This window comes from Sminthopsis crassicaudata, chromosome 1 (genome assembly GCF_048593235.1).
Source record: "Sminthopsis crassicaudata isolate SCR6 chromosome 1, ASM4859323v1, whole genome shotgun sequence".
NCBI classification, from domain to species: Eukaryota; Metazoa; Chordata; class Mammalia; order Dasyuromorphia; family Dasyuridae; genus Sminthopsis; species Sminthopsis crassicaudata.
In genome coordinates this window covers 541,912,513-541,938,072 of record NC_133617.1, presented here as the reverse complement: position 1 = coordinate 541,938,072, position 25,560 = coordinate 541,912,513, and the positions used below count along the sequence as shown (strand labels likewise).

The 25,560-nt window shown below is 32.5% G+C and overlaps 1 protein-coding gene across 1 annotated transcript in view; it reads left to right on the top strand.

Moving 5' to 3' along the window:
* FBXL17 (F-box and leucine rich repeat protein 17) overlaps nt 1-25,560 on the top strand; it is a 528,599-nt gene that overhangs the window by 14,856 nt on the left and 488,183 nt on the right. The window contains exon 4 of the mRNA XM_074281924.1: nt 21,793-21,924. Coding sequence (XP_074138025.1) covers nt 21,793-21,924 — 132 coding nt within the window. The remainder of the gene's footprint in view (nt 1-21,792; nt 21,925-25,560) is intronic.

Here is a 25,560-nt window from a genome sequence, read left to right as displayed (position 1 = left end):
CTAGGGGAGGGAGTGGAGGGAAGGAAGGGAAAAGTCGGAACAGAAGTGAGTGCAGCGGATAATGTAAAAAATTACCTATGCTTATGTTCTGTCAATAAAAAGTTATAATAAAAAAAAGAAAAAGAAATTAAAATTTCAGAATTCCTTGTATTGATTAGCTTCACAATAATATTACTTTATATTCATATACCCTAATCTTTTTAACACTTAATTTGTTTCTGGTTCTTTTTTACTATAAAAAGTGATACTCTAAATATTTTTATGGATCTGGAATTTTGACTTATTCATGTTTATGTTTAGCATCTGAATCACTGGCACAAAGTAGACATTTTAATTACTTTTTTTGTCTAATTCCCTATAGAAATTCACAATGGTTGAACTACTTTACAATTCTCCCCAAGGTGTCTACATGTCTGTTTTTTCTCACAACTCTTCCAATGTAGACTGTTGGCAATCTCTAACAGTTCACAGGAAAATGAATTGAAAGTTCATTTTTATTTTGTCTTTCTTTTGTTAGTAGTGATTTATAATATGGTCTCATGTAGTTGTTTATGATTTGCAAATCATATTTTGAAAAAATTTTTTTCTTTTTTTATTTGGCTGAAGCAATTGGGGTTAAGTGACTAGCCCAGGGTCACACAGCTAGGAGGTGTTAAATGTTTGAGACCAGATTTGAACTCAGGTCTTCCTGACTTCAGGGCTGGTGCTCTATCCACTAGGCCACTTAGCTGTCCCTTCATATCTTTTTACCACCATTTTTTAAAGGGAGGAATCTTCTTTTATTTATTTACTTTTTCCTCCTCAGTAAAAAATCTTATAGCAAATAGGGACGTTTAGGAGTCATTCTTCTGATTTTAGGGCTTAATTTTTACCTGCCTTTAGATTGTGGACTTCTATTCCAGGAAGAAACATTTTCTAAAATAGTGTGATTGACATAATATGTTAAGAATAGAGCTTTGGAAAGCCTTGTAGGCAAGGAGAAGGATTATTTTAACACAGAAGTTTGTTTTTTAATTTGGATTGCTGATTTCATTAGTGTACAGTGATTCTAGGACAACTTCCAGTGTGTGTGTGTGTGTGTGTGTGTGTGTGTGTGTGTGTGTGTGTGTGTATATATATATATATTTTTTTTTTTTTTTTTAAATAAAAGGTTGTTTTATAAAGTTTTTATAAAAGTGCTTGGGAAATTGAGAGGTTAAGTGATGTATATTAACACACTAATAATATACCTGTCTTTCCACAATCCCTACAAGATTTGTTATTTCCCTTTTTTGATCATCTTTGCCAATATGATGAGTTTTAAGTGGAACCTCTTGAAATTTGATCTCTATTAGTCACATGTGACAAGTTAGTTGTGGTAATTTATCAGGTTTTTTTTAACTGTTAGTGCTGATCTTGAAAAATATACTCTTCCAACAGAAGTCTGTAGATTTATGCTATTCAAATTGACCTAATTGTTACAGAGTTTCATTCTTTGTGATTCAAGCAGTGTGATTTAGATAGACTATATTTGTGATCAATTTGGTATTCTAGTAGAAATGTTACCCTGTTCTCCTCTCCCCATTCCTTCCATTCCCATAATTACATATAGACCTTATTTTCTTTTTACCCTTGGATTTCATTTTAATGAGCATTGTAGAGTACCATCTTTTGTATCCCCTTCTTTTCTAATTTGGAGGAAATGAGAGATTATGAAATTTATTCTATAATGGAATGTTTTAAAATAATGCATAATGCAGCTTTCATGTGAATAGCAGAAATCAGGTTACATAGTCTGACTTGAACACTGATTTACTTAACTAGTTGTAGCAGGTACAGTTTTTGTATATTTTCCCATGTGAACTGTATATTTATTAAGGACATAAGGACTTGAAGCAGTTACCAAAAAACTTTCAGATTTGGGATTATAATGGATGTAGTAATTGATATTCAGAATATTAGATGGTTTGAAAGTTCATATTAGAGAGGTATATGTGAGTAATTATTTCAGATTTCTTCATAAATTAAAGATTGGAACATTGGGACCAATATTGGTTGAGTTATAGTATGTGAGATGCTAATTTTAGCTTTTTAAATTAGTTTTAACTGTAGCCAGTTTTACTTGATAACTACTACCTAGAAGCATTTCCTGTGTTTCCACAGTATAATTGCTTTTAACATTGACATGGTACTTTTAAAATCCACAAATGCCTTGATATAGATTAAATTATATTCCATAAGTGCCTTGATATAGATTAAATTATATTCCATACAGTATAGTTTGTGTTATGCATTTGTATAGGAAGCACTGAGTGAGGAAAGTCTTCAATCAATGCAGATAGGAACCTTCTTACTTGTAGTTTAAGCAAATTTCTGGGGACACCGAAAGGTTAAATGACATAATATGCAACCTAATTGGGGCTTGACCCCCAGTCTTCCCGATATCCAAGTACTTTCCACTATACTTCACTGCCTCTTCAAGTATTGTATTTTGATACTCAGATTTTTTTTTCTCTATGGTTATTTTCTACAACCACAATATTTAATAAGAGAAATGTTCCATTTTATAACCATACTAGATTATAAAGTTTATCACATTTCCAATATTGTATAATGTAGGTACATGATAGCATAATCCATCACTTACTAACATTATGTATAAAATAAATCTCTCTTGGTTTTTTCCCAAAAGGATTTAATTGCTAGACTTACTTCTTTTTCCTATCATATATCATATAATTCCTTGCGAAGTTTTTGGGATGCCATTTACCACAGATGCCCATGTATTTAATTTGATATATTTAATTTACCAGACATCTGCTTATCACTCATTCATTCCAATGTAGGTAGCATAAAGTAGGAAATCAAAGCACTCAGATGTTTAAAAAAACAATTATAAGAAAATCTCAAGAAAAAGGACCACCTTCCTATTATCTAAGAAGCAGCTTGGAAAATAAAGTTTGGAAAAGATATGAATGGTATAAAAACCAAACTATTTGTTGTCATATCAAATTTCACATTCACTTTTAAGTTAATTTTATTCTTGATAAATAACTTTTGTATACTTAGCCAAACTGATTTTTATAAAAAATTTACTAATTGTTAAGATTAAGAATTGAAATACAATAATAAATCTTTTGTATAACGTGTTACAGTTTTACAAAGTACTTCTAGCATGTTATTCTCATAAATTTGGGGGAACTGAGACTTGGGGAAAGGGGTGAATAGAATTTAGGGTTGATAGGGATTTAGAGATCTAGCTTAGTTTATTTTCATTTTACAAATGAGAAAAGAAAATTCCAGAAAGATTATGACTTGCTATAGCAGCATTTAAGGCATTTTAAATTGAGTAAAAAGAATACTTGATTTGAAATCAAGAAAAGTCTCTCTCCATTGTTTATTGGTTTAGTTGTCCTTGGGTCACTGATTTAATTTCTCTGAGATGTTAAATGGGGATAATAATACTTTTAGTAATTAACCTCATAGGGATTGTTATTCTAAGGCTTCTTCAGTGGCATAATTTATATCACACATACATAATTTATATCACAGCCTTAAAATGTTATATAAATGTCAGATGCTATTGATAATGATATTATTGTTGTTAATAATACTAATGTTCATTGAAGGTCGCACAACTTATAATATCAAAATGGTTTTTTGAACTTAGGTCCTTTCTAATACCCCAAATCTATTTTACTTGCTTCTCATGGCATACAAATGTGTGGTAGTTTAGGATGGAAACTCAGATCATCTGGGTATAAGTGTTGTTTTCTCATGATCCCATGATAAGTCTTTGAAAAGGAAATTTGACACATCTGGGAAATTTGGGATAAGAACATATATTTTTGAAATAAATCAAAATTATTCCTTGTTTCTCTAAATGGAACTAAGATGAAATACTAAATTTGTTGTAAAGCTTGTTAATTGAACCTAGATAATAAGTGTACCTTGAAAGCATACTTTTTTAACCTTTTGTTTCTAGTAGATATGCTCTTATTGGCTTAAAGTATTCCACAGAGATATGAGTTGCTTTCTGTATTCATCCAGCAAGCATTTATTAAACATTTACTATGTATCTGGCACTATCCTAGACTCTGGAAATACAAAGACAAAAATGAAACAGTCCCTGTTCTTAAGGAATTTAATTTCCATAGATGAAAAGCACATAAACACCTAATCTACCCACATATACATACATATACATATACATATATAGTAATTGATAGATGACACATATATATACATGTACATATTTATATCTACATGATAATAAAAAGTGTATATAAGATAATTTTGGTAAGGAGGAACTAATATTATTGGGGAAATCAATAATGATCTCATGTAGCAGATGGCACATGAGCTAAATTTTTAAGGAAGCTATTGACCATAAAATTATAAAATGATAACGCAACTTGATGGCTCAGTGGATATAGCACTAAATAGACCTGGAAGAAGAACTGAGTTCAAATCCAGCTTCAGACATTTACTTTGCTTTGCTCAATATCACAAAGCTAAGTAAATGTCTGAAGCTCTTAACCTTCATTTGTCTTCCACTGGAGAAGGAAATGCAGTATTTTGCTAAGAAATCTCATGGAAAAGTATTTGTATGCCATGTAGGTCCATGGGGTCGTGAAGAGTTGGACATGACTAAACAACTGAAGAACCACAGTGATCATAAAAGATGGAGGACAGGAGATAGGTATGAAGGATAGTTTGTATGAAATATAAAGAGAAGAAAACAAAGTTCTGTCCCAGGCTTTCTCTTCTGTATCATCATTCCTTTTTTTGGTAGTCTGTTTAACCCCCATCAGTTTAGTTCTCAATATCTATGTCTCTCATTTGTAGATAGAGTCCTATTCTCTCCCATGCGATTGCTTGGATCCCCAGGATCCCCAACTGATCATTTCCAAATAGATCATCTATAAAACATCATAAATTTCAGTGCCTCTAAGTGCCTCTATTTCTATCAAGAAATCATCATTTTTCCAGTGTCTCACATTTACAAATTCAGAATTATCTTGGATCCTTCAGTCTACTTCATCCCATGTTCATTGTTAAATCCCGTGAGTTCAGTCTTCACAACATATTTCAAGTCTGATTCTATCCCATGTTCATTGTTAAATCCCGTGAGTTCAGTCTTCACAACATATTTCTGATTCTTTTTCATAGATCTATCACCTTAGCTCAAGCCCTTATTAATTTTTTCCCTAGATCTTTGGAGTGAGTTCTTCTTTTTTTTTAATTAATTAATTAATTTTTGTTATAGCTTTTTATTTACAAGAAATATGCATGGGTAACTTTATATCACTGACAATTGCCAAGCCTTTTGTTCCAATTTTTCTCCTCTTTCCCCTCGCCCTCTCCCAGATGGCAGGTTGACCAATACATGTTACATATGTTAAAATATAAATTAAATGCAATATATGTACACATGTCCAAACAGTTATTTTGTTGTACAAAAAGACTTGGACTTTGAAATAGCCTGTGAAGGAAATAAAAAATCCAGGCAGACAAAAATAGGGGTATTGGGAATTCTATGTAGTGGTTCATAGTCATCTCCCAGAATTCTTTTGCTGGGTGTAGCTGGTTTAGTTCATTACTGCTCTATTGGAACTGATTTGGTTCATCTCATTGTTGAAGAGGGCCACAAACATCAGAATTGATCATCATATAGTATTGTTGTTGAATGATCTCTTGGTTCTGCTCATTTCACTCAGCATCAGTTCATGTAAGTCTCTCCAGGGATTTCTGAAATCATCTTGTTGGTTATTTCTTACAGAACAATAATATTCCTTAATATTCATATACCACAATTTATTCAACCATTCTCCAATTGATGGGCATCTACTCAGCTTTCAGTTTCTGGCCACTACAAAGAGAGCTGCCACAAACATTTTGGCACATACAGGTCCCTTTCCCTTCTTTAGTATTTCTTTGGGATGTAAGCCCAGTAGAAACACTGCTGGATCAAAGGGTATGCACAGTTTGATAACTTTTTGAGCATAGTTCCAAATCATTCTCCAGAATGGCTGGATGTATTCACAGTTCCACCAACAATGTATCAGTATCCCTGTTTTCCCACATGCCCTCCAGCATTCTTCATTATCTTCCCTGTCATTCTAGCCCAGTGGTCCTCAAACTTTTTAAATGGGGGGGGGCCAGTTCACTGTCCCTCAGACTGTTGGAGGGCCGGACTATAGTAAAAACAAAAACTCACACTCTGTTTCCGCCCCTCAGCCCATTTGCCATAACCAGTGGGATGCATTGACCTGTGGGCTGTATTTTGAGAACCCCTGTTTTAGCCAATCTGACAGGTGTGTAGTAGTATCTCAGAGTTGTCTTAATTTGCATTTCTCTGATTAATAATAACTTGGATCATCTTTTCATATGGCTAGAAATAGTTTCAATTTCTTTATCTGAGAATTGTCTGTTCATATCCTTTGACCATTTATCAATTGGAGAATGGCTTGATTTCTTATAAATTAGAGTCAATTCTCTACATATTTTGAAAATGAGGCCTTTATCAGAACCTTTGACTGTAAAAATGTTTTCCCCCGTTTATTGCTTCCCTTCTAATCTTATCTGCATTAGTTTGTGCAAAAACTTTTCAATTTGATATAATCAAAATTTTCTATTTTGTGATCAATAATGGTTTCTAGTTCTTCTTTGGTCATAAATTCCTTCCTCTTCCACAGGTCTGAGAGGTAAACTATCCTATGTTCCTCCAATTTATTTATAATCTCATTCTTTATGCCTAGGTCATGAACCCATTTTGACCATATCTTATCTGCCATACTAATTTCCAATTTTCCCAGCAATTTTTGTCAAACATTGAGTTCTCATCTCAAAAGCTAGAGTCTTTGGCTTTGTCAAACACTAGATTATTAAAGTTATTGATTATTTTGTCCTTTGAACCTATCCTATTCCACTGATCAACTAGTCTATTTCTTAGTCAATACCAAATGGTTTTGGTAACCGCTGCTTTATAATATAATTTTAGATCTGGTACAGCTAGGCCACTTTCATTTGACTTTTTTTTTTCATTAATTCTCTTGAAATTCTTGACTTTTTGTTTTCCATATGAACTTTGTTGTTATTTTTTCTAGGTCATTAAAATAGTTTTTTGGGAGTCTGATTGGTACAGTGCTAAATAAATAGATTAGTTTAGGTAGAATTGTCAATCCTATCCAAAAGCATTTAATATTTTTCCAATTGGTTAGATCCATCTTAATTTGTGTGGAAAGTGTTTTGTAGTTTTGCTAATATAGTTTCTGATTTTCCCTTGGCAGATAGATTCCCAAATATTTTATACTATCGTTAATTACTTTAAGCAGAATTTCTCTTTGTAACTCTTAACTGTTGGATTTTGTTGATGATATATAAGAATGCTGATGACTTATGTGGGTTTATTTTGTATCCTGCAACTTTGCTAACGGTGTGAATTATTATTATTTCTAATAGCTTTTTAGTAGAATCTCTGGGGTTCTCTAAATATACCATCATATCAGCAAAGAGTGATAATTTGGTTTCTGGAATGAGTTATTACTGGTTTCTGCTGAAATTTCTTCTTATTCCAATCCATCATATACTCTGATACCAAAAAATTTTCCTTAACCACATCTGACCATGTGACTTTACTATGTAGTCATCTCCAATGACTTCTTACTGCTTTCAGCCTTTAAAGCCATAAATATGTCCATAAACTATTTTCCAGTCTCTTTGGATGGCTTCCTCTTGCACTTTGCAATCTAACCAACAATCTAACAACATCCATCCCTCACTCAATAGTATCCATTTCCCATCTCTCTTTTATTTTGGTTGTCCCCAGTACTTGGAATGTGCTTCTTTTGCCTTTTAGAGTCCATCTCATCTTCTAAGATACAGGTTAGGTATTATCTCATGTATGAAGTTTTTTCTGATCTGCCAACTACCCATGGCTTTGTATTTAACTACTTGGTATATATTTGTTTATATTTATTTTATGCTTATGCTTTATATAATTTTTTAAAAAATTTGTTGTCTCCAATAATATAAGTCTCTTGTAGTTAGATATTGTTTCATTCTTTGTGCTTGTATCCCCAACAGCAGGCAAAATACCTGATTTGCACATGGGAAGTGCTTAAGAAATACTAGATTAAAAGATGAAATATTGCATATGAGGAGTAGCAAGAAAGCCAATATGGCTGAAAGGGGGAGACTGGAAGGCTAGGTTGAGTTTGTCCTTTGATGAACTTTAAATATTTTTTTTTCTTTTCTTTTCTTTTTTTAAATTAATTTTATAATTATAAATTTTTTTGACAGTATATATGCATGAGTAATTTTTTTACAACATTATCCCTTGTATTCATTTTTCCAGATTTTCCCCTCCCTCCCTCTACTCCCTCCCCTAGATGACAGGCAATCCCATACATTTTACATGTGTTACAGTATAACCTAGATATAATACATGTGTGTAAATCCAATTTTCTTGTTGCAAGTAAGTATTGGATTCCGAAGGTATAAATAACTTGGGTAGATAGACAGTAGTGCTAATATTTTACATTCAATTCCCAGTGTTCCTTCTCTGGGTGTAGTTGTTTCTGTCCATCATTGATCAGCTGGAAGTGAGAACTTTATGTTGAAGATATCCACTTCCATCAGAATATATCTTCATACAGTATTGTTGTTGAAGTGCATAGTGATCTTCTGATTCTGCTCATTTCACTCAGCATCAGTTCATGCAAGTCTCTGCAAGCCTCTCTGAATTCATCCTGCTGGTCATTTCTTACAGAGCAATAATATTCCATAGCTTTCATATACCATAGTTTACCCAACCATTCTCCAATTGATGGACATCCATTCATCTTCCAGGTTCTAGCCACTACAAAAAGAGCTGCTACAAACATTTTGGAACCCACAGGTCCCTTTCCCTTCTTTAGTGTTTCTTTGGGATATAAGCCTAGGAGTAGCACTGCTGGATCAAAGGGTATGCACAGTTTGATAACTTGTTGGGAATAGTTCCAAATTGCTCTCCAGAATGGCTGGATTCTTTCACAACTCCACCAACAATGTATTAGTGTCCCAGTTTTCCCACATACCCTCCAACATGCATCATTATTTGTTCCTGTCATCTTAGCCAATTTGACAGGTGTGTAGTGGTATCTCAGAGTTGTCTTAATTTGCATTTCTCTGATCAATAGTGATTTGGAACACTTTCATATGAGTGGATATAGTTTCAATTTCATTATCTGAGAATTGTCTGTTCATATCCTTTGACCATTTTATCAATTGGAGAATGGTTTGATTTCTTATAAATTAGGGTCAGTTCTCTATATATTTTGGAAATGAGACCTTCATCAGAACCTTTAACTGTAAAAATATTTTCCCAATTTGTAACTTCCCTTCTAATCTTGTTTGCATTAGTATTGTTTGTACAGAAACTTTTTAGTTTGATGTAATCAAAATCTTCTATTTTGTGATCAATAATGATCTCTTGTTCTTCTCTGGTCATAAATTCCTTCCTCCTCCACAGGTCTGAGAGGTAGACTATCCTCTGTTCCTCTAATCTATTTATGTCTCATTCTTAATGCCTAAATCATGGACCCATTTTGATCTTATCTTGGTATATGGTGTTAAGTGTGGATCCATATCTAATTTCTGGCATACTAATTGATGAACTTTAAATATGAACCAAAAGAGTTCGTATTTGACCCAGAGGCAAAAGGGAAATTGGAATTTGAGAAGGGGGATGGTATGGTCAAACCTGTGCTTTAGAGGTATTCCTTTGACAGCTATGTGAATGATAAATTGGCAAGAGCAGAGATTTGTGACACGAGACCCATTAATCTATTGAAAAATAGTCTATTTAAGTGGTGATGAGGGTATGGTGAATTATATTTTCTCTGTGAATATAGAGACAGGGACAGATATGAGAGATGGTATGAAAATAGAAATAAAATTTGACAATTGTTTATATAATGTGGATGGTAAGGAGTATGAAGTATTGATAGTAACTTAGAATTTGTGAGTGTGGGTGACTGGAAAGATGAGGCTCTCAAGAAAAAGGGGAATGTTTGAAGATGATGTAGATTTTGATTAAGAAGTTCAGTTTTGAATATGTTGTGTTTGAGTATTGTGGTTCACAAGAGTATAAGAGTATTGAGTTCACAGTGTCCATTGGGCAGTTTATGATGATATTAGAGCTCAGTAGAGAAATAATAGATCTTGAAATCACTAAAAGAATAGAGAGAAGAAAGTGCAGGATAGAACCTTGAGGAATGGCCTTAGTTCTGAGGAATATATATGGATGTTAATCTGTCAAAGGAAATTTGATAGTTAGTAGTCAGTCAAGTAGGATGAGAACAGTGTCACAAAATCTCAGAGTAGAGAGTATCCAGGAGAAGACTGGTTGGTTGGTGGTTATCTTTCATTTTTGAAGAGGACTAAAAGGACCGCACTCTGTTGAGGTCCAAATACATTGTATCCAACTGTTGCTGATCATATTGATAAGAACTTTGAAGTCTCCATCATAGGTCAGGGACATATGGTTTTCAGAATGGAGATATAAATTTGTACATCACACATTTCTTTTGGGCTACTACAGTTCTTTTTTTTTTTTTTTTTTTTTTTTTTTCTTATAGAGCACAGTGTTTTCTTTGATATGGGTATGCTTTGCTGGGTGGTCCTGTAACAATGTCTCCCATATCTCAAGAGTTTCCTTGTAATGTTTTTTCTGACCTCCATTGTGAGTACCTCCCTTGTGATTTCTTTGAAAGATACGGTTTTAAGCTGTGGCCAGTCCATTGGAATTCTTTCTGCAATAGAGTGAGTTGTTGGTAGTTTCTTTGCATTTCTCCCAGAATGGAGGGTATTCAATAGAAGGTAACCTACTAGAGAGGTTAAAAAAAAGGGTAAGTTTTGGCCAGAGAATCATTAATAACTTTGTAGGAAGCAGTTTCAATTGAATAATTTTAGGTCAGAAGTCAGATTACAAAGGATTGACAAGTGAATGAAAGGAAAAGACAAAGAGGGTAAATTTTTCTTTTCTTTTTTTTTCTTTATCTTTTTTATTGAAGCTTTTTATTTACAAAACATATTCAATGGGTAATTTTTCAACATTGACCCTTGCAAAGTCTTCTGTTCCAAATTATCCCCTCTTTCCCTCCACTCTCTCCCTATTTCACTTTTAAACCAAAACCTTGGTTTCCTTTCTTTTTTTTTTTTTAAGTTTTTCAAACGTAAAAAATAATCAATACTGACATAGCATACAAATTTAAATTTTTGTAAAAATTTTTTTTTCCTTTTATTAGTTTGTGTAGCTTAACCAAAGCATAGCACTGAAAATGCTCAGATGGACTTTAATCAGTTCCACAAGCACAAAGGTTTGGTCCTGGCCTTACTATTAATTTTTATTAGACCTACCTGCCTAGATGGCAGGTAGTCCAATACATGTTAAATATGTTAAAATATTTGTTAAATCCAATATATGTATACATATTTATACATTTATCTTGCTGCACAAGAAAAATTGGATCAAGAAGGAAGAAAAAAAAAACTGAAAAAGAAAACAAAATACAAGCAAACAATAACAGAAAGAGTGAGAATGCTATGTTATGTTCTGTACTCAGTTCCCACATTACTCTCTCTGGGTGTAGATAGCTCTCTTCATCACTAAACAATTGGAACTGGTTTGAATCATCTCATTGTTGAAGAGAACCATGCCCATCAGACTTGATTGTCATATAGTCTTGTTGTTTCTGTGTATAATCTCCTGATTCTATGAATTTTGCTTAGCATCAGTTCATGTAGGTCTCTCCAAGCCTCTCTGAAATCATCCTGTTGGATCAAAGGGTATGCACAGTTTGATAACTTTTTGAGCATAGTTCCAAATTGCTCTCCAGAATGGCTGGATCCATTCACAATTCCACCACCAATGTATTAGTGTCCCAGTTTTCCCAGATCCCCTCCAACATTCATCATTATTTGTTCCTATCATCTTAGCCAATCTGACAGGTGTGTAGTAGTATCTCACAGTGGTCTTAATTTTCATTTCTCTGATCAACAGTGATTTGAAACACCTTTTCATATGCATAGAAATAGTTTAAATTTCTTCATCTGAAAATTGTCTCATATCCTTTGACCATTTATCAATTGCGGAATGGGTAGAATTCTTATAAATTTGAATCAATTCTCTATTGATATTTTAGAAATGAGGCCTTTATCACAACCTTTGACTGTAAAAATGTTTTCCCAGTTTACTGCTTCCCTTCTAATCTTGTCTGCATTAGTTTTGTTATCAGTAATGATCTCTAGTTCTTCTTTGATCACAAATTCCTTCCTTCCTTTACAAATCTGACAGGTCAACTCTCCTATGTTCTTCTAATTTATTTATAATATCATTCTTTACATGTAGATCATGAACCCATTTCGACCTTATCTTTGTGTATGATGTCATGTGTGGATCAGTGCCTAGTTTCTGCAATACTAGTTTCTAATTTTCCCAGCAGTTTTTATCAAATAGTGAATTCTTATCCCAAAAGCTGGGGTCTTTGAGTTTGTCAAACAATAGATTGCTATAATTATTGACTATTTTGTCCTGTGAACCTAATCTATTCCACTATCAACTGGTCTATTTCTTAGCTAGTACCAGATGGTTTTGGTGACTGATACTTTATGACATAGTTTTGGATCTGGTATATTGAGGCCACCTTCATTTGCTTTTCTCTTCATTGATTCCTTTGAAATTCTTAACCTTTTTTTGTTCTTCCAGATGAATTTTGTGGTTATTTTTTCTAGGTCAGTAAAATAATTTCTTGGGAGTTTGATTGGTATAGCACTAAATAAGTAGATTGGTTTAGGTAGTATTTTCATTTTTATTATATTCACTCGACCTATCCAAGAGTACTTGATATTTTTCCAGTTGTTTAGATCTGACTTTATTTGTGTGGAAAGTGTTTAGTAGTTTTGCTCATATAGTTTCCCTTGGCAGATAGATTCCCAATATTTTATACTATTGACAGTTATTTTAAATGGAATTTCTTTTGTATTTCTTCCTGTTGCATTTTTTTAGTGATATACAAAAATGTTGATGATTTATGTGGATTTATTTTGTATCCTGCAACTTTGCTAAAGTTGTTGATTATTTCTAATAGTTTTTTAGTTATTCCTAGGGTTCTCTAAATATGCCATCATATCATCTGCAAAGAGTGATAATTTGGTTTCCTCATTACCTATTCTAATTCTTTTAATCTGTTTTTCTTCTCATATTGCCAAAGCTTGCATTTCTAATAAAATATTGAATAGTAATGGTGATAGTATTTCCCCTCTGATCTTACTGGGAATGGTTTCAGTTTATCCCCATTACAATATGATGCTTATTGATGGTTTTAAATAGATGCTACTGACTATTTTAATCCTATTTATTCCTATGCTTTCTAGTGTTTTTAATAAGAATGGGTGTTAGATTTTATCAAATGCTTTTTCTATATCTATTGATATATGAGTTTTGCTAGTTTGGTTATTGATGTAGTTAGTTATGCTGATAGTTTTCCTAATATTGAACCAGCCCTGTATTCCTGGTATAAATCCTACTTGGTCAGGGTATATTTTCCTATGGATGATTTTCTATTATCTTTTTGCTAATATTTTATTTAAGATTTTTACATCAATATTAATTAGGAAGATTGGTCTATAATTTCTTTTCTCTATCTTTGCCTTGCCTAGTTTAGATATCAGTACCATGTCTGTGTCATAAAAAGAATTTGGTAAGAGTCCTTCCTTCCTGATTTTTTCAAATAGTTTATATAGTATTGGAGTTAATTGTTCTTTAAATGTTTAGTAGAATTCACATATAAATCCATTTGGTCCTGGGGATTTTTTTCTTAGGGAGTAGATTAATAGCTTATTCTATTTCTTTTTCTAAAATGGGACTATTTAAGTCATTTATTTCCTCTTCTGTTAATCTGGGCAATATATTTTTGTAGGTATTCCTTCATTTCACTTAGGTTATCAAATTTATTGTCATAAAGTTGGGCAAAATAACTTCTAATTATTGCTCTAATTTCCTTTTCATTAGTGGAAAGTTCTCCCTTTACATTTTTGAGATGAACAATTTGGTTTTTCTTTTTCCTTTTTCTAATCAAATTAACTAAAGGTTTGTCTATTTTGTTGTTGTTTTTTTTCCATAAAATCAACTCTTAGTTTTATTTATTCAATACTTTTTTACTTTCAGTTTTATTAAAATCTCCTTTTATTTTTAGAATTTCAAGTTTGATATTTGATGGGGATTTTAAATCTGTTCTTTTTCTAGCTTTTTTAATTGCAAGCCTAATTCATCAATCTTTTATGCAAGTAAGCATCTAGAGATATAAAATTTCCCCTTATTACTACTTTGGCTGCATCCCACAAATTTTGGTATGTTGTCTCATTATTGTCATTACCTTGGATGAAATTATTGATTGTGTCTATGATTTCCTGTTTTCACCCATTCATTCTTTAGGATGACATTATTTAGTCCAGTTATTTTTGGTCTCTTTTCCCCTGGCCTTTTATTAAATGTAATTTTTATTACATTATAATCTGAAAAAAAAATGCACTTACTATTTCTGCCTTTATGCATTTGATTTTGAGATCTTTATTTCCTAATATATGGTCAGTTTTTGCATAGTTTCTATGAACTGCCAAGGAAAAAAGTAAACTCCTTTTTATTTTCATTCAGTTTCCTCCAAAGATCTATCATACCAACTTTTCTAGTATTCTATTTATGTCTTTAACTTCTTTCTTATTTATTTTGTGGTTTGATTTATCTAGTTCTGAGAGAGCAAGGTTGAGATCTCCTACTATTAAAGTTTTACTATTGCTTCTTGCAGCTCTCTTAACTTCTCCTTTAAAAATTTAGATGGTACACACTTGGTGCATATATGTTTAGTATTGAAAGTGCTTCATTATCTATGTTACTCTTTAGCAAGATATAGTTTCCTTCCTTATCTCTCTTAATTAGATCAATTTTTGCTTTTGCTTGTTCTGAGATCAGGATGGCTATCCCTGCTTTTTTTATTCACCTGAAGCATAATAGTTTCTGCTCTAGCCTTTTACCTTTACTGTGTATATATCACCCTGCTTTAAATGTTTCTTGTAAATAACATATTGTAGGGTTCTGGCTTTTAATCCAGTTTCTCTGCTTTCATTTTATGGGAGAGTTCACCCTATTCACATTTACTGTTAAAACTACTAATTCTGTATTTCATGCCATCTTATTAACCCCAAATTATACTTTTCTCTTTCCTTTTCCCCTTTCCCTCATCCCCAGGATTTAACTTATGATCACAACTTGCCTCAAGGAGTCCTCCCCCTTTAGAGTCCCTTCCCCTTTCTTATATCTTTCCCTTACTATTTCTGTATTCCCTTATATTTAGTCTACCCATTCCCTTTCCCCTTTCCCCTTTCCCCTTCCACTTTTCTATAAGGTGAGAAAAGTTTCTGGGTGAAACTAAATATGTCTAATATTTTCTCTTTGAGCCAAATCTGATGAGAGTTAAGATTCACACAATGTTCATCCCTCAAGATTCACACAGTGTTCATCCCCCTCCCTTTCCCTCAATTGTAATAGGTTTTCTTTGCCTCTTCCTGAGATGCATTTTCCCTCATTTTTACCTCCAATTTCCCCTTTTTCTGGTATAATCCCCTTTTCACCTCTAGTTTCTTTTTTATATTATAACAGTAAGATCAAACTATACATGCACTCTCTATGCATCCCCCTCCCTTTCCCTCAATTGTAATAGGTTTTCTTTGCTTCTTCCTGAGATACATTTTCCCTCATTTTTACCTCCAATTTCCCCTTTTTCTGGTATAATCCCCTTTTTCACCTCTAGTTTCTTTTTTATATTATAACTAAGATCAAACTATACATGCACTCTCTATGTATATTCATAACAGAAATACAGTTCTAAAGAGTTAATTTCTTTTTACCTTTTTATGCTTCTCTTGAGTTCTACAGTTGGAGGTCAAATTTTCTGTTTAGCTCTGGTCTTTTCATCAGAAATAAATACCCTGTTTTTATTGAATGCTCATCTTTTTCCTTGAAAGAAAATGCTTAGTTTAGCAGGGTAATTTATTCTTGGCTGCATTCCAAGATCCTTCACTTTTTGGAATATCAGATTCCAGGCCCTTTGATCCTTTAAGATGAAAGTTGCTAGGTCCTGGGTAATCCTTATTGTGGCTCCTCAGTATTTGAATTGTTTCTTTCTGGCTGCTTGTAATATTTTTTTCCTTGTTCCTTGTTCTGAAATTTAGCCACAATATTCCTTGGAGTTTTTAATTTTGGGGACTTTTTTCAGGAGGTGTTTGGTGAATTCTTTCAATGGCTATTTTACCTTCTGATTCTATGACATCTGGCAGTTGTTTTTTGATGATTTCCTGGAAAATAGTGTCCAGGCTCTTTTTTTCATCATGGTTTTCAGGGAGCCCAATAATCCTTAGACTGTCTCTCCTAGATCTGTTTTCCAGATCAATTGTTTCCCAATTAGGTATTTTACATATTTTTTCTACTTTTTCATTTTTTTGGTTTTGCTTGATTGAATCTTGTTGCCTCATTGAGTCATTCATTTTCATTTGTTCATTTCTCATTTTTAGTGAATTATTTTCTTCTTTTACTTTTTTTGCTTCTTTTTGTATTTATCAATTGAATTTTCAAATGAGTTGTTTTGTTCTATGGAATTTTTTTCCATTTCACAAATTCTGCTTCTTAAGAAGTTTATTTTCTTTTTGCATTTCACAAATTTTGTTTTTTTCTATTTGTGTTGCCTTTTCCAAACCCTCTTGCAAAGTTTTCATTTCTTTTCCCCATTTTTCTTCTAGCTTTCTTTTAAGATCCTATTTAGTTTCTTCTAGGAGAGACTTGTATGGGGGACTAATTTATATAACCCTTTGGGGGCTTCATCTGAATGATCTGCTTTTAGTCCTCCTCAAGATTTGAAATCTGTTTTCCTTTCACCATAAAAACTATCTATAGTCAGAGTTCTTTTTCCTTTTTTATTCTATTTACTATTTATTTTAGTTGAGATCTGTTTTTAGGGCAAGGGGGGTTGTTCAAGCTTCTTCTACAAACCACAGTGAGCTATGTACTGGGTCAGTGCTGACTTACTCCTGGTGCCAGGGTGTGGGCCAGGTCCCATGAAATTCTGGTGTTTAGAGGTTCACTATTGAGTTTTGTGTTTGTGTTGGATGTTTTTTATAACTTCTCTGCTCATCTACTGGCTTGCAATCAGCACAGAGTAGCCAACACTGCTGTAGATTCCTTCATAGAGCCCACACCACTCTGGGACTGTGTGCTGCCTGCACTTGGTGTCTGTGCTCAGCCTGCTTGCGCTTGGCCTGCTTCCCTCCTAGCTGAATTGAAACAGAGCTTTTCTGGCTATCTTTGAAATTATCTTCTGCTGATAATTTGTTTCACTCCCAATATTTGTAGATTCTGCCAGTCCAGAACTAATTCAGAAGCTGAATTTGGTAAATAGTCTGAGGGTCATGGGAGAAAATACAGAAAGAAGCATGTGTCCCCTCTGCTGTACTTTTAAAAGTAGTAGGTAGATTTTTCTTCGAGTTTGACTCTTAATAGAAGTTAATGGCAAATGGCCTATATTTCCATAATAAGTGAAGCAAGGTCATCTGCTGAAATGAAATGAAAAAATTATGATTTGGGATCTTGAGGAGAGAGAAAAAGTTTTACAATTGCTGCTTTTGGACAGTGGGATAGATATCAAGAGAGGAATAAAAAGTTTTTTTGTTCCAGTGAGGGCTTTATTGAAATTAGCTAAGATGAGTTTGTTCTATACTCAGAGAGTTATATAATATATTAGGATAAAGTTAGATTTTAAGACAATATAATGCCAGAAGTAGAATTTATGATGTTATTGAATGATGTGTATGTATATATATATATACATATATATATACACACACACACACACACACACACACACACATATATACATATTATCTATCTGTATATATAGTGCATGGAAATGTTCACACAAAGAGAGAATGACAGAGAAAGACTTTGACAGATTATGTGAGCACCCTCGCATATTTTGAAGCATTTGAGCTTTGCATTTTTCCCATGATATTCTCTTTATTGTAAGGTATATATAAAGGTATATATAAAGTTAGTAATAAACTCATGAATACAGTCTATTTTTGGATTAAGTAGTAAAATGATTTTGTAGTTGTACAATTTATACAACTTAACATGAAAATTTCATTTTGTGTGATTTGAAAGTAAAATGATTAGGTTTAATTTCAGGTTTTTTTTCATATATAGATAACAGTAACAAACCAATAACATGGGAATGGAAAATAGAATTACTATTCTTTTCTAAAGTATCTAGGTGGTGCAGTGGATAGAGCACCAGCCCTGAATTCAGGAGGACCCGAGTTCAAATCTGGTCTCACACACTTAACACTTCCTAGCTGTGTGACCCAGGGCAAGTCACTTAACCCCAGCCTAAAAAAAAAAAAAAAAAAATTATTAAAAAAAAAATAGTAACCCTCTCATATTTACTAAGACTTCTTTTCTTCTGAGAGTTTAGTGAGTGAGAAATTTTCTTTCCTTTTATTATTGATAAATTTAGCATTATCAAAGCAGAGACAGACACAAAATTTAAAATAGAATCCCAGAAATCCACTTAACTAAAAAACACAAAGTCTGTATACACACACACACACACTCTCTCTCTCTCTCTCTCTCTCTCTCTCTCTCTCTCTCTCTCTCTCTCTCTCTCTCTCTCTCTTTCTTTCTCTCTCTCTCTCTCTCTCTCTCTCTCTCTCTCTCTCTCTCTCTTTCTCTCTTGCAACTAATAGTTTGGGTAACTATATGCTTTATATTAAAATTAAATTTTTTGATTGGGTTGAATTGAATTACTGTTCTATAACATTATTGGCACCTGGAATTTACAGTGTGGAAACTTACTCTACCATTTTAAATAGATCGCTCTTCTGTATATATAATCTTAGCCTTGGATTTTGCTGCAAGCCAGATTAGCATGGATGACAGAAGTCTATTAAATTTCACATAGGTCTGCTCTTAATTTTAATCAGACCCTTGCTGATTTTCTTTCAAAACACTGGAAATGTGAATACTGTAAATTCTTGATGATTAGCAGTGTCTTGAAATATAGTCCCACTCTGGTTTGGGCTATTGTTGAACTGGAAGGGTATTAGAAGGGGAGAGTATATTGTTGTTTGTATCCAAGTAAATGTTTGTCTCTGAAACTTAAATGCTAATTCTCTTTCCTGTTATGGTTTGGTCATTGGTAATATGGCTTGGTTAAATAACTTTTCTTTTTAAAAAATTTGTTATTTTTTTCAGAAATTGACAATTAAAATTGAAGAAAATTAAAATGATAAATTAACTCAGGAAGTGTCTTGTTTCAGTTTCATTCTTTTAAATCTATGATTTATCATTGCATTCATCAAGAGTTATGTTTTTCATATTTTTTTTATTTGTAATGATCTTATTGTAAATTATTCTAGTTATCATTTTGCTCTGTAGATAGGATAACCAAGGATAATCACTTGGTTGTAAAACTTAATCTTGTTTTTTCACGCATTTTGGATAATCATTTCAAGATCTTATCTCCTTAGAGTAGCAGTTACTATGTGCCTCTTGTGATTTTTATTGTGACTCCTTGGTACTTGAACCCCTTTTTAGCTTCTTGGAGTTGTTGTTTTTTTCTTTTTTTGGTGACCTGCAATTGGTGAATTTGGGCTATTATTTTCCTGAGAGTTTCCATTTTGAAGTTTCTTTCTGGAGGTGACCATCGATTGAATTCTTTCTGTTTTCACTTTGCTCTCAGATTTTAAGAGCTCTGGGTGATTTTTATTTATAATTTCTTGAAATAGGGTACTCAGATTTTTTTTTAAATCATGATTTTCATTTATTTAGGTAATAATTCTGAGGTTGTTTCTCCTTGACTTGCTTTTCAAGCCAGTTGTTTTTGATATATTATTTTTTAGAATTCTGCCTTTTTTTCCAGTCTTTTAGTTTTATTTTAACACTTGCTATCTTATCAAATTATTTTTTGTTTGGCCTGTTCTAATTTGGGAGGCTTTTTCAGTAAGGTTTTTGTTTTTTTTTGTTTTAAGATGTTAATCTTCCTTGCCATTCTTTCATTCTTAATTTTTCCATTCTGTATCTCTTGTTTCTTTTCTTCTAGGTACTTTTGTGGCCCTGTGGCCAAGGCATTTTTTATTTTTTTCCTAATTCTGATGTTTTATCTGGAGTTACTGTTGGCTGACTATTATTCACTTTGTATTTTATTCCCAGATTATCTCTCAAACAAAGGTATTCTTTCATGATATTGATGTTTTCTTTGGTTTTCTCATTTCAGCTTCCCCTATATATAGATTGAAGGATATGTTTGGATCAAATCTTGTAATAGCCATGGAGTCAGGACCAGTGTGGTCGTGGGGTATAGTGGGAGGTCCTTCTAGGGAACTTATCTTTCTGCTGTAGGTTCTGTTTAGGGTCCGTCTCCTTTCCTTCCCCAAGGGGGAGATACCTTTACTGCTAAGGTCAAGGTCTATTCAGTGCTGAGTTCCCAGCATTTCAGGAACTTTTACTTGGCATCTATTCTTGGGCCACTGGTTCTATTAAACCTTATCCAGGTTCAGGCTTTCTTAGGCTTAGGTCTGGAATGCTGCTATGGACTTGCCCCAAGGACCCAACATCTTCTTTCAAGGTAGTCTGTGCTCGTAGAGAGTGCATCAGCTCAGCTCCAGCTCAATCAGGGTGTGCCAGACTGGACTCATGTGGAATGTCCTAAAGTATGAAAATTTCTCTTCCTAATTAGACTCCTAAAGCTACACATCTTGGGAAAAGCTTGGGCTAGGTATTAGATCTGAGTAGTCAGAGTTGCTGAATGTGCCTTGATCTTCATGCTTCATGAATCTGCTCTTTGCATTCCATCTGTGGCTTGGCTGGCTTGAGATCTCTAGGATATTGGGGCTTCTTCTGTAGATTCCTAGATTGGGAGAATCTAGAATTGAGTTTTTTCTAGCTTATATTGTAGTGGTACATTTCAAAACCCTGACTGAGTTTTTATAAAGGGTGTTAGATCCTCTGTGTCCTAGCATGCTTCCATTTTCTCAATTTTTGTCACCAGCTTTAACTTTTGAAGCATTGAATACAGGTAAAATAACCACACACATTGGTCAGTGTTATTTCTTTGTGCCCCTGTAACAGCATATGGTGGTATGTTTTGCACATAATAAATGTTCAGTAAAATACTTGTTTGTCAACAGTAGATAACTGAAATACTCATAGCTTTAAAGTAAATTTTAGTATTCTATTGCTCATCAGTCTTTTAAAGAATAAATTCTAATCATTAGTTCTACCTTTTATCATTAACTTGAATAATTTTTTTTCTTTAAACTTCACTGATGACTTTAAATTTTCCTGTGCACTTAGGTACAAGTTTAAGTTAATTAAAACTAATGTTGAGGGCTCAAGTAAAATAACATAAATATTAAACTTTCAAAATGATTGGCACATAAGGGCTGCAAGGGAAGAACCTTAGGAAGTAGTTTAGAATGAATGTATTGAAAAATGTTGGTTTTTATAATGCTAGGAAACAGACTTAAATTTTTTTAAAAATTAGAAATAATTGTTTTATTGGCACATTTTGACACAGGATAAGTTGCTTGTTGTATGCAAAAAATTATGTAGGTATAATAATAATAATAATAATAAGTTACATCTTCATTACTACTAGTTTATCTCCTCAAAAACAATCACTACCCCTACAACAAAAAATTCAACTGAGTTGTTTTTCTTTACAGCTGGGTTCAAAGTGCAAACATCTGAAAGATATTCATTTTGGCCAGTGTTACAAGATCTCAGATGAAGGAATGATTGTTATAGCTAAGGGCTGTCTGAAGTTGCAGAAAATATACATGCAGGAAAACAAATTTGTAAGTATACATGTTACGTGTTTGTTGGAAAACTTTTTTATATTATAGTGTGTACATTTATAATTGTGCTGTATTCATAATATTGCTTATTTTTTCTTTGTAAATGAAGCAAATATATTTTAATTCAAAACTAAGAAGCTTTTCAAATATTGATTTATAAAAAGTAAGCAACTGTTTATATATAGTACTGTAACATTAGGAGATCATGAACTACTAAAAAGGTCCTTTTGAAAGACACCTTACTATAAACTTAACTGGGTAGATGTGGTCAGTGGAAAAACAAAATAAAGATGAAGATGCAAGCCTTGATAACCAAGTATTTTATTTAACTATACAATTCAGACATATATTGTTGATATTTGGCTCAACACTGAAAATTATATTGACACTGCTTGCTTATTAAAACTTTAAGAAAAGTCTCAGAATTCTTGTTATGCTAAGAAAACGATTTGGGGTGTTGAATAAAGTATGTGGATATTAACAACATAAAAAATTGTCAATGACATCCATTAGGTATTCTTAATTTTGGATCAAAAAGGACATAGTATTAATGAATGGATTCTAAAAGAGTCAAGAAAAGTAATTGCATAACTTTTTTTTGGAGGGGGGGAAGGAGCTGAGGCAATTAGGGTTTAAGTGACTTGCCCAGGGTCACACAGTTAGGCGGTATTAAATGTTTGAAGTCATATTTGAACTCAGGTCCTCCTGACTTCAGGGCTGATGCTCTATCCACTTTTTAATGAAATATATGACTAAAAGTGAGGGTATTTTTCACACTTCTAAGTGAAAAATTCTAACTTTTAGTCAGATATTAGGTCTTATTTGGCTAAGTTTGATAGCTAACTGTAAAATTTTGAAAAACATGTAAAGAACACTATGATTTAATATATAAAGTGTCGTAAATATTTTATTCTTGGGCTCTAAGTAACAATTTGAGTTTTCTCTTCCTGAAGATGGTGGAATTTAAATTCCCTTCCTTCTCTTTGCCTTAGTCTCACAGTATGAAATATGGCAAATACTTTTCTTTCAAAATCTGGTAATAGGGTTACATTAGAATTCCTTTTGAGATGTAAAAGTTTAACCTAATTTGATATTTTGCTCTTTTGAACATTTTGAAGATATTAAAGTTAAGTTCTAAAGTTTATTTCTATTTTTTCAAAAGTAGTTATATTGCATATGATTTAAAAACTATTTTTATGATTTGATGCATAGAATAAAAGCACAATCTACATTTTTCATAGATTTGCCTTTAGATGGCAGTATTGTCTTTGAATATTTCAATAAAATAGCTTTGTTTCCATGTTATATCAATGAAGAAAAGCAGATGTATGGTTTTAAGTATTTATGTGTATACTAAAGTATGTTATCATCATCCTTCACAAGGTTTTTCTGTGTTTTTCTAACTGAAAACACTATCAACTATTAATGTAACAAGTTTATTGTGTGTGGGTCTCAGGAATCACTTTTCTTTGATTAGAATCATTGATTAAAGTAGGGAAGCTTACTCCTGTTTTTATGTGAATTGAAATGGTTTCATTTGGGTGGAATGAGAATTATGATCTAAAATTTTCAGAAGTAAACATTAACAATGATAAGGTAGAATTCGTATCTTTGTAGAAGAGATACTACTTATTGAAAGAAAAATTATTTCATGATAATTTTTGAAAAAGATAAAATTTTAAAAGTTCATAGCATTTGCTCTAAAACTGCTATGTTGAACTGCATAGAATAGCAGGAGATTGGAAGTATTAAGCTGTGCTGAAATTTTTATACATTGCATACTTCCCTTTACCCCAATAAGATTTTTGATCATTTATTTTATATTTTTCATAAAGATACATTTAATCACTTTGATTAGTATTTATTATTTTAATATTTTATATTTTAAAACTTTTACAGTAATAGTGTGGTAAAATCTTAGCCACAACTTAAGAAGCCAAGTTTAATTTTTTTACCTTATCTGAAATGATAAGACAGTTGGACTAAATGATCTCTAAGATTCCTTCCAATCCTAATTTAGTGTTTTTATTTTTAAAAATAACTTAGGGTACATTCTGTAGTCAGCAAATCTCTCTGCTTTATATGTAACTTTAATATCTTATAAAAGTCTAAATTGTTAAAAAAAAAAAAAAAGGTAACATGATGTTCAGGTTAACCTTAATATAAGATAAAATTACAAAAACAAAGAGGTCTATAAGCAAAAAAGATTTTTTATATAGTTAAGGCATTCAGTTAACTGGAACACTGAGCACTGGTTAATTGGTGGTCTCTTAGTTCTGCATATATATATGTACCTATACATGGTATAACTTTTTGTGCTTATTTGAATAATGATGAAGGCTTTTCTTGGAAATTAGGTATGTTATATGTGTATGGGCATGTATGTATACTATTGATATAATAACATCACATTTGTTGTTCATTGACTTTTTACTTGACCTTTTTTACTAAGTCAATGCATTTATTAAGTTTGGGAGAATTCTTATTTTAAGCATTTAAAAATTCTTTATTATTCTTCCAGATTTTGAATTTTACATTTAAGTGTTTTTTAGTAAGGCAGATATAAAATGTCTGAACATTTAATGGCAGAAGGAATGAATCAGAATGGATGATTTTTAAGCAAGTGAGACTTTTTAAGAGTAATAAGAATGGCCTTTGGTGATTAAGACTTTTTTTTGTTTGTTTGAGTAACAGTGTTAAATACTATTCTTTATAATACTTTATATTGACATAGCACATTCAGGTTTACAGAGCATGTCAGTATCATAGAATGAGATGTCATTTGGTCCAATGCTCCCTTATTTTACAGATGAGGACACTGAGGCCCAGAATGTTTAAGTATAGTGATTTACCCAGGGTCATACAGGTAGGTAAGAAGTGGAAGAGCTGGGTTTGAATCCAAACTTTCTGAATCAAAATATCCATCTTTTTATACCAATGCTTCTTCCCATTGTAGTCTAATTGTTTTAGAATGGTCACCATTTCATGGATGAAGGAGCAAGCTCAGAGAAACTGACTTGCCAATGATCACATATCTGAGAAAGGTTGAAAGTGTGATTTGAGCTTCATTCTACTGATGTAGAGACTTTTTTCCCCCTATTATGGCATGATCTTGTTTGTACAAAGAATTATTAGATATCTATCTTTAGTATTCTTACTCTGTTCTAAAATTTTCTTGGGGTCATTTTGTTTTAATGACCATAAATTCTGTTATATGGCATTCTGGCACTTGAAATTCTGCTAATCAGAGCTAATTAGCTTCTGTATCCCAGTAATTGAGAAAATATAACATGGCAAAAAAAAAGTGTCAGAAGAACAGTATCTTAAAATTCCACAAGATGGTGATGTTTCTTCTTGAAAGTAAAACCAGCTATAGTGCTATGCCTTTGCCTTTCCTATGCAAAAAGTAAGCTTCTTATAGTCATTTAAAAATTAATTTCAGGTTTTTACTTTATCAAACATTGAGCTCCTTTTGTATGCAGAACTCTGGCTAGGTTCCTGAGGGTTATATATTGTTTCAATAAGGCATAGTTACTAATGTGATGGAGTGGAAAGATACAATTTAAGTCTTCTTGTATACTCAGTGCCACGGTAGCATTTTAAAAATGCTTGTATTACAGAAACATATTATGTCAA